Source organism: Dendronephthya gigantea, unplaced genomic scaffold, assembly GCF_004324835.1.
Source record: "Dendronephthya gigantea isolate DGI-Jeju-01 unplaced genomic scaffold, DenGig_1.0 000001F, whole genome shotgun sequence".
Taxonomy (NCBI): Eukaryota; Metazoa; Cnidaria; class Anthozoa; order Malacalcyonacea; family Nephtheidae; genus Dendronephthya; species Dendronephthya gigantea.
This window is the reverse complement of record NW_021163011.1, coordinates 1,982,191-1,992,453: the sequence shown is the minus strand read 5'-3', so window position 1 is coordinate 1,992,453 and position 10,263 is coordinate 1,982,191. Positions and strand designations below refer to the sequence as shown.

The window sequence follows — 10,263 nt, the reverse complement described above, 5'->3', positions numbered from 1 at the left end:
TACTTATTTACGTGTGTTTTCAGGTAAAGTTTGGCTTGACCTAAGCACATTGGCGTGCATATCAAGCACGAGTTATCTTGACCATCAATCAACACCATATTCCTAATTCGTCTAATTGTAATTACAAGTAATCAATCCTGTGACTGTCCAATGACTGTATGCACACTAAATAGCGCATCTTTTGTTGCGGAAAAATTTATCCCATTTTCCCAGCAGTTTTCACTGTACTCGAAGATATATACTTGTCAGTCGTTCCCATTCCCAAATAAACGAAAATAACTTTCAACGTTTGAAATGTTCCGCGTAAAAGTTTTAAGAACAGATTTTACTTGATGTCTGAGTTTTTGTTTATAAATAAAGATAGACGTAGCTTTTTCGAGGAATAACTCAATTTAGTACGTCAGTACGTATCAATACACTTTAACTGTATTATAGGCTTTGATATAGGTTGTGCTTGGCATCTTTTAGCAGCCTTTGGAGTTTTGAACAACGTTTTGCATCTCGACGAATCTCAAGCAACTTTTGATCGTCTGAAGCAACTTTTATCGGTTTTAAACTTTTTGCCCCTCAACCTTGAATTTACCAGCACATGCAAAATGCGCATGCAATCTATCAAAACCAATTGAAGTGGATCACCTATTCGTTGTAGGCTACATCTGAATAGCGCGCCATGATTTCTGAAATAAGTCTGTCGATCGACTGCATGAACCATAAGGTCCATAATTATTTCTGTCCAATATTGGAATTCAACGATTTTGTAATACGCCTCAGTCTCTATTTCGTTTTGCCGAACTTTATTCAAATCTGCTTGCGACTCAAACGGACTAGATTACAGGCATTTAAATCTGCATGCGACTCAAACGGACCAGATTGTAGGCATTGATCAACCGTTCCGAGCCAGAGGTTGCCCTTAATTACCATTTTAACTTTTGACGGGTTTCTTGCTGCTTATCGGTAAAACACACTTGCATGCATCGATTAAAAACAAAACGCTAATCTATCACGTGAAACTCTGCATGCATGATTGTACGAAGAAAGCAGCTTTTAGAAATAGCTGTAGACTCCGACGACAGTCAGGGTAACGAAAGTATATATATTTATAAATATCTATATAAACTGGAACAAAAGACATGTCATAACGCAACTATATATATGCTCGCTGTACATGTATAACTGTGCATAACGGATAAATATTGACTCCACGTAATGCATGTATTTACTTTGTCCATTTTATCTTCACATAATACAGTCTAGCAAGGCTTTATTATCCTTTCATTGCCATAAATCATGTGTCTGGTTTGGTTTGTCAACGAACAGTTTCAACTTGAACGCAGAGGGTGGTTGTATTTGCTAAACGGGCGCCGTGGTGGTCCCTCACCAAAAACTCTGGCCATTTTATGACACGTCTGTGCGTAAAAAGGCGAACTTGAAGAAAGGATTACGCTACAGCAAGAACGAATTCTCCACTGAACAGCGAGTGAGTACATTTCCGGATCTTAAAAGTCGCGAAGAGTGCTCGGGAAAGCGTGTTTTCGCTTTAATGATGTGACGCAAAAGCGATCTGGAGCAGCGACACTGTTGGCAGGCTCGGTCCACTTTTAGCGGTGTTGTCTTGAAGCTCAGCGTGCGATCTAATTACTCTTTGTTTTTAGTTCATTTATGATCGTTTATCTGCAAATTTGATCGATATAGATGAAAAGACGCCTCGTTGAGTCTTCTAAACACGATACGGGTATTGTCAGTGTTGAAGTAGAATGCTTCAGACAGCTGGCTAACCGCGCTTGAACGAGTTTCGATCAGAGAAACTATGGAAGTTACAAGCACGACAAAACCACACGTTAAAAAGATGAACTCGGTGAAGGATCGCGACTACAATATTGTTCTGCTTGGCCAAGGAGGCGTTGGGAAGTCAGGTATATTTATAAATACTTTTCCTCCCCCATGAAAACGGGATAATTAACTTAAGTGGTGGTCCTAGTATGGTACTTTAATAATAATCCCGAGAGCTGGTTATTTTATCAGCACTGAACAAAGTGTAGCAGTTTCACGAACGGATAGCTAGGTCAACGCGCTGAGAAGCGGTATGTGCGTTAGCGCGCAGTATATACACAAAGCAAAAGTACAAATATTTGCCTCGCACTTTAAATTGCAATTACATTGCATGTGTCATGCCATTTTACTTGAGATAACGGTATAATTTCCAAGATACCTAGCCGGATCTGAAATGGTCGCGAAATACGACGTGAACATGAAAATACATCCATACGCAATGCAACCGACATTTATACGGACCCCAAATTATATTTGTATCGAATCCAGTTTGCTTGTTTTTAATCGTTTAACTTACTTTATATCGGGAATTATTACGCACCATATATAGTGAGCCGGCGGAATCGTGTATTGAAAGGTGTGTTTAATTGCAAATTGGTTTTATTCGTTCCATAATTGGAAAATATAGGAATCATAGTGTTATCGTAGGATAAATCTTACAGTCTTTTCTAACAAAACCAATTTGTTAAACATTTCAATAGAGTTAAAATGGTATTTTGACATTATGTTTTTCACACAATGACCGAATATGACAACAACTAGGCAAGAGTGTACGCAAACAAAACCGAACAACAGAAAATGACATCGACTTTTATCTGACCTGTGTTCGGATGCATGCACTCCGCGGGGATTGCTGTCATTTCCAACCCAAGGAAAAAAGTAGTAACGGTATCAACAACCGCTAGGACGCGATATATAGCCCCGACGTATCTTATGACGGCTATGAGGATCTAATCGCACACGGTGAAGTTAATTATCAAGCATGGCAAAATGCACCATTCTATATATAATTTCCATAACTCGGCAAGCGATCTCAGTAGGAACCGTGATTATGGTGCAATTATGTGCAACAAACGCTCGCAAACATCGTGCATAAATATCCACCAAAGCAATCACGCTTGCATGCCTGTCATAGGGACTTTTATGGTATAAAATTCATGTCCAGAATGCATATGATAACTGTAAATCTTATTCTTTATATTTCATGCATCAGATTTAGGATAAAAGACAGGATATTGTATTTGTAAATTCTGCACTTGAAATTGCTACTCTTTTCTTCTCTTCGCGATATGAAGTGTGTTTTTTATCGCGTTCTACGTAAATAATGCATAGATATTTGCTGTTTCATGCTGTTTCACAAATTGATATGAAAATAAAGTCGCATTTTTACATTCACATGACGACAAAGGTAAGAAAGAATTAGACCGGAAAAGTCGCCATATTTGTGTATTGATCGATTGTCTTAACCAAAGGAAACATTGTTACACCAGCGATCAAAAAGATAATGCCTGTTAGCGCGCACTACAAATAGTCTCCATTTCTGAAATTTGCTATAAGTTATGTACAGGCAAGAGCGACTTTCGGCGGTCTTTCGCATCGCCTGCATGATTTGTTCACTCAATACTGTTACAACCAAATGGAAATTGTGTCGGATTGCATGGAAAAATCTCTATGCAAGATTTGCATGACACGATCCTGTCACATGTTGTTGTTTTCGCGGAATATCCATAATGGAAAAGTAATCCTAACATTGAAGTGCCATAAATCATTGTATTGTATTACTATAAAGTTTCATGTATATGCATGATATATGGAGATTTTCATCGAGCAAGAATGATGAGTGATAACCCTGATCATCACGAGCACCTGATCGTCCTCCTTGTCATCCTCCTTCAGTTTTGTAGGATTTCGACGTGTGGGGGCCATCATCGACGGTGTTTGTGAATGCATTTACTGATTTAGATATATAATCTATACTTCGTATGGATATATCTGTTTGTCAGTTACTTTCAGAAGTATTAATCACTCCAAAGGGTATAGACTATAAGGTAGAGACTCACCAAAAACCAAAAATTACCTAGCCCTCAAAACGTATAATATATCATTGGCTCCAGACTTGACTGTCCCAAGGCTAGGTAATATCTAGTGCTAACCAATCAGCCATCGCAGGTTAGCGATGGTACGCTGTCTCATGCAGTTGAAACTGACCAACTTTCCGTTTATTCTAGCTCTTCTGGTGAGGTTTTCTACTGGCAGATTCATCCATGAATATCATCCAACATTAGGTAGGAGCTTGCCATACAATCTTGCAAAAATTATACCGCAAAGATGTAGGGATTCCGACTGGCGAACATCATTGCGATTTACTTCTCGATGCTTAACACTTTAATCTTTGGGGCTTGTTTAATTCGTAATTGCATGATTCGCCGACGTACAGTATGATATTCTTCGTTAATACAGTAAAAAATGGGTATGCGCCCAAACCGCTTAATTCTCGTACATTTTCCTGTTTTTAGAGTGTAACTGTGATACAACGTCAGTAATTGATGACGAGGTTGCCGAGATGAAAATTTTTGACACAGCAAACACGGTGAGATAAATATAAAACTTAATTATTTAATTATACATGCATGCACTCATCATGCAGTTTCTATCTGTTCCGAGCTGCAGACTGCATCCTTCGCACATCATTGACATTGCTACCTATATACACCAGAAGCCTTCTTTGTCCAGAAAAGATTGCGGAAATTTTTGTTATATATATTTATATATAGATATATAGAATGATATATAGATATATAGCTAATATACTTTGACAGTTTGATTGAACAGGGGAGGCCCACTATATCCACGCTTTATTGTTCTACTGATATATAAGCAATATTTCTTTTCTTCGCATGTCGTTATAGCAGACCCGACCGATGTGTGGGGGCAAAAATTTCAAAATCTCTGCAGTAACATTTTGTCTGCTGTTTAATCGGGTTGGCAATGCACCCATTGGGATGGTCATAACTCATAAATCCATCGGGATGGCCAACACAGACATGCACCCAAAACAGGCATAGAAAACGTACTTTTTAAAGTTTAACACAAAGTCCATGATTGCAATATGTCTTCACCCAAAAAGTGACTAGTCTTGGTGTGTGGTTGCAAGATGCGAGTTTTTGATCAAACGTGACAAACTATTAACTGCATGGCTATCAGCATTATTTATTGCAAGGCCATCACGCCAATTAAGGGATGCACTTTTTGGCGTGCTGCTGTTTTAGCGTTAATAGCTTCGGTTAAAGTTATACTTATCATGCGGTGACAGTATATATGCGTAAAGATGTTAACATGTCTAGACAATTGCACGACAATATTTCAAAAACGAAAAGAAGTTAAAATGAACTGATTTGATCTACGACACGTGAAGATTTTTTTAATTACGCGTCAATAGGTGAATAAGGTTGCCCTATAAAGACAGCATAGTTTGCATAATTGTGATGTCGTAATTTATAGGTGATCTTCTAACAATTGGCGGTGATCAATAACGTATAGATAACTAGCTTCGATATATAGACAAAACATGTCATGATCACCTGGAGGCAATGGACATCGCCGATGATTTGCGAAATATGAAAACAGGCTTAATAATTTTAAAAAGGTTGCATGAGGAACACTAGGTATTCATGAATGTTCGCTTGATCATTAATCGCTTGCTATTCAACCACCAAAGATCGAAAACCTATGAATAATTTAGATGTTGCGTTTTTCAACATGACTTCATTACAGAGGTATACGTAAGTATAATAATATATTCATCTCTTTAGAACGAACCTCACGTTTATAACAACGAATACCAAGGTTTTGTTGTCGTCTACTCCATCACCGATCGCATGAGTTTCGAAACGGCAAAACAACTCGTGAAGTTGATAAGAGAAGTGAAAAAAATGAAAACGCCCGGTGGCTTCACTTGCGTCGCACTAGTAGGAAATAAGATGGACCTAAAACACGAGAGAATTGTGAGCAGACACGAGGCGAACGACTTCGCCTCCGAGCACGAGTGCCTGTTCATGGAGAGTTCAGCACTAAATAACATTAATGTCGAGCAGGTATTTCACGAGGTCGTGCGACAGATGAGAAAGTGCAGGAATAACAAGAAAAAGGACAAGAAGGGAAAGAAAAAGAAGTAAATCAAGTCAAACATAAACTATACAAGCAACTTTTGCGCGTTAAGCCGGGCTATAAATACCCTGATTTGTTGCGATTATTGAAAGTCGATTTTTCCGATCAAACCAGGCTTTCGATAAGCAATTGATGGTTCAACCATGCTGCATGGTTGTTGTTGCATATCATGTTCAAAACTATAAGATAAAAAATAATAAACCTATGATCACTTGCATGAGGAAACGCCATGCATCAAAAATCCAGATGCCCTCCTTGAAAGACAGCATATAGTATCTACTTATATAAATACACTCGAATAACTAATAATAAATCACATATAGTGCAATTATGGTCTATGGATTTCTAAACTAATTTATGTGAACCGAAGAGTTTGATCTGCTAGTGTAGAAGAACTGCACATGTTGTCATAAGGTAAGCGGGTTGCAGTCAGACATCTCCTTACTGGTTGTTGTGTCCGAAGCTAGGTCCTAACAGAAGACCCTGGGTACCAGCAGTTTGAACACTAACCTACGTTTCATCCGCGCTAAAAAGTCTAAAATTCGCGCAAAGGCAAACCAGAGTCGTTCCCACTCCTCGATGCTCCCAAGTTATTCTGAAGGCATATCTTGTTTGCGCGGTTCTCGCCATTATAGAAACTGTATCGGCTTTATCCAGCATGCATGATTATCCTTACTGATAGAGTACGTTGGTATAAACACAAGCTGGGAGCTGATTCCCCGTCACTCGACGCCCTGACATCCACCATTACCGCGTCTTACTGTCGGTAATAATTATAATTATATATATATATATATATTAATTTATAGCCTTATTATATGTTATGTAATATATATATATAGCCTTATTTTAACGACATACAAAGCCTAATCATTAGCTGGATTTTAAAACATTTTGTTCTTTCAATATGAAAAAAGAAACGGAGAAAAAGAAATGAGGATCCGGATGTCAGAGTAAGGGCTAGGGTGACAGGGAATCAGCTACCTGCTTGTGTTTTTCCAGCGTACTCTGTCAGATTTAGATTTTCTTAGAACTGAGGTGAAGAAGACGTGGATACGTATGCATAATAGAGAACAGAATTATTTTTAAACTGTAAAATGACTATGTGAGGCTGTGAGCACGAAAATGAATCTGTAACTGATCGAACCGTCCCTTATCCATCCAGTTTTTCCATAGGCAGCCCGGTGAATGCGGGCATCGTATGCCATCTTATGTATATAATTATAAACATAGAATATGGTTCCAAGGAAATCACACGAGCTAACTGAAAACTCTTTGGTTGATTTGTTGCAGTTCGTTGCTTCACGCAAGAAATATCCCTACATAACATGGAAAGCCTTACAGATCGCGATTTCTTTTCCCCTGAGTATTACGTATCGGAGGTAATCATGCATATCTGATGAAGTTCGCTGTAACTTAATTAAAAAGCGCAAGTGAAGATTACGCGCACACCCTACACGCGATTTCTTTTCCCCCGAGTAGAGTATCGGAAGTAATCATGCATATCTGACGAAGTTCGCTGTAACTTAAAAAGGCGGAAGTGAAGATCACGCGCACTAGACAGCATATTGCACAATAATGGCTTCCAATAATTCTGGAGCTTGGCCGTTGCTCCTGTTGCTATATCTCGGCTTATTCTTAGCGCTATTCTTATTAAGATCAAGCAGCAACAAGCCTTCATGTGAAGTAACTATCGAGGCAAACAGTAAACAGATATTTATCAGGCAAGCATCACGCCAAAATGTGGAGCTCTTGTATTTACGTTTGAAGTTTCTGAACGAATCGTTGTCGAACACAGAACGGTTGTTCTCTGTAAGTGATATTTCCACGATATACGACCCAATGGGGTGGGTTTGGACAGATAATGACCACGGTAAAGCAATCCTTTCATTGCCTTATGATTATAGCATATTATCAATGACAACGCTGGCAAGGGAAACAGGAAAACTCGAGTTACGCATGATTACCAATCCCCCAGGTTGCCTTAGCGAACAACAAGGTCACAACCAGTTAACATCTGTGAGGGAAACATTAGCAGAGACTGCTAAGGTGATGTCATCAAACAGCCTTATCTGTCATCGTTTTGTACGGAATATCCAAACGGACATCAAGATCATATACGAAAGTACTTTTGCCTCAGGTTTACCCGTAATACAATACAAATGCTGTCCAGTGCACGATTTAGATGGTGGTTGTAGTATGGTGATCGTCCCAAATACAGCATTGTCGTTCATCTTAAGGGTAATTTGGGTAGCATCGTGTGCTGTGGCATTTCTAACACCATTGCTGATAAAATATTTACCATATGACAACACTGATAGTCGCAGACAAATGTACGAATCAAAAAGTGAATCAATATCACTTGAGCTGGATTCACCTGGCAGTCACGTAAACGATATCCCTGTAGAAGATGGGGGTGAATCCACCGAGCTAAATGTCGATGTAACGAACGAAGACGAGTATCTGGGTTTGGATGCATCCACACCGCTCACTGTTCTATGGTTATCAAAGACTGGTGCCCTTTTGTGTCTGAAAGCAAGACCAAGATGGTCTCGCTTTCTGTTGTTCTCTATTTTAATTCCAGCAGTTCTCATTGCCTCCTTGATCTTATATTCATTCTTGCTTCAACTTGATGTAGACCTCCAAAAGCAAGCCGAAATCAAGACGGACTTTATGCAGATGTGTTTGAACCCGGACGTGTTTCTTATAATCCGAATCGCAGCCTATATTTTCTCATGTTTGATGTTGTGCATTCCTCTTAACATAAGTGATGTTGTTGACGAATCTTTGATATTGATAGGCGACCTACAGATCGAGAAAAGTTGTTGCGTAATCTGTACTGCGATGAATGAACAACCAGACATGAGAATGACTGGAGTACGCCTGCTTTGCGACAACATGTGCAGACACCTGAGGTTCCTATTCACGACTCGTTTCTGGAAACTCCTGCTCTCTTTCTGCTCATTTCCATCAAGATGGCTACTTCGCTTTCTCAGTTCTGGTAGAAAGCTCCCAGTAGCAGAAATATGGCAAACTGAGCTGTCGGTAGCTAACCGAAACGATGTATATTTATGTCGAAAAATTATCGGTACTACAATTTGGTTGCTGCTCTCTCCCGTATGGTTGACAGCTTTTCTCATTGTCACAATTGTGATCTTTTGTTTCATGATCCCAATTGGCTACTTTCTGGCTTGTATCTCTCTCGTTCCTCTTGTTTATTTGGTCCAAAAGTTTGGAAACGGCGTCTGCACTTGGTTTATCTTCATTGTTTGTTTTTGCATCAACATTCTTTCCGCAATTTTCCTAATTGAAGTGATCACTTTCTCGTGGAACTTTGTGTTGAAGTTGGTAAGTTTTACAATTATGGGTCTGGTGTTAGGCATTGATTACTATATTCCTTACATCGTCTATGCAGTTGCGATATTCTATTATGTCCGAAACACTTTGTGCAATTTGAACGACAAGTACCTGAAATTGAAGGTATCGCTCTTCAATGAATGTCAAAAACAACAAAAATCCCGTGGGGATACTCCACTACTCTTCGTCAAAAACAAGAAGACAGAAATGCCGATGATACCAAAGGAGCTCTTCGAAATCGCGTGCAACAAGTACATACCAGTAAAGAAAACTATTGCATCTTCTATTTTAACGCTTGTTATGATTATCTGCTTTATCACCTTCGCCTTCGTGTCGGTCATGGCATTCGGGAAGTGGGCCAAAGTTCCGTCGATAACCGAAGCTGTTGTGACATTTGCGATAAGCACCCTTCCTAAAATGTTACGCGAATCTAGCAAGCATACCGGCTGGTCTTCGCTCAAAGAGAAGGAACGGTCGTACTCGCTTGAGCTGGATGTTGTCCAGTTTGTGAGAAAGCACAAAAACATGCAGAGTAACGTTGACACGAACGATGGACCTTAGACTTGTTTTCCACCTGTAATCAGTTGTACACGAGGACTCCGGAACAAAGAAATGGCCTATAATCTGTTATATAAATGCAGCCTTTAAATACTAATTATGAACCAACTGCCTGTGAATGTTGATTAGCTAATTCGTGATATTGTTTTGTTGAACAACAAGGTTATGTTATGATTTGAGAATAAGTTAAGCCTAGTATATAAGATAAGAGTAAAAGTAATTCGTTAACTGAAATAGATAATAGAATTGAACTCGCCAAACTTCTAGCAATATAGGAGGTTGACGTTCTTCTACGTCCATATGCTGAATATAAGGATGCCAAAAAAGTTTTTACGCTAAAAAGATGCTGCA

At 39.1% G+C, this 10,263-nt stretch overlaps 2 protein-coding genes across 3 annotated transcripts; both read left to right on the top strand.

Moving 5' to 3' along the window:
* The first annotated feature begins 1,253 nt into the window (after window positions 1–1,253).
* LOC114527544 (ras-like protein rasD) lies at window positions 1,254–6,319 on the top strand. 2 transcript variants are annotated; one of them, XM_028549245.1, is made up of 5 exons: window positions 1,254–1,477; window positions 1,693–1,913; window positions 4,059–4,115; window positions 4,347–4,420; window positions 5,643–6,319. In XM_028549245.1, the coding sequence occupies exons 2-5, from the start codon at window positions 1,808–1,810 to the stop codon at window positions 6,003–6,005; spliced, it is 600 nt and encodes a 199-aa protein (XP_028405046.1). In that variant the 5' UTR covers window positions 1,254–1,477; window positions 1,693–1,807; the 3' UTR covers window positions 6,006–6,319. The 2 variants fall into 2 exon arrangements, with proteins under 2 accessions (XP_028405046.1, XP_028405038.1); XM_028549237.1 differs by having other exon boundaries at window positions 1,653–1,913.
* A 1,245-nt stretch (window positions 6,320–7,564) lies between these two features.
* Window positions 7,565–10,116, top strand: LOC114526355. Its single transcript, XM_028547943.1, has one exon. It carries the CDS (start codon window positions 7,576–7,578, stop codon window positions 9,913–9,915), a length of 2,340 nt encoding a protein of 779 aa, XP_028403744.1. The 5' UTR covers window positions 7,565–7,575; the 3' UTR covers window positions 9,916–10,116.
* The last annotated feature ends 147 nt before the right edge of the window (window positions 10,117–10,263 follow it).

Coding starts and splice junctions, on each gene's coding strand:
- LOC114527544 (XM_028549245.1), top strand. CDS start 1,808: ATGGAAGTTACAAGCACGACAAAACCACACGTTAAAAAGATGAACTCG. Junction 4,116..4,346: donor TGAATATCATCCAACATTAG/GTAGGAGCTTGC, acceptor TCCTGTTTTTAG/AGTGTAACTGTGATACAACG. Junction 4,421..5,642: donor TTTTTGACACAGCAAACACG/GTGAGATAAATA, acceptor TCATCTCTTTAG/AACGAACCTCACGTTTATAA.
- LOC114526355 (XM_028547943.1), top strand. CDS start 7,576: ATGGCTTCCAATAATTCTGGAGCTTGGCCGTTGCTCCTGTTGCTATAT.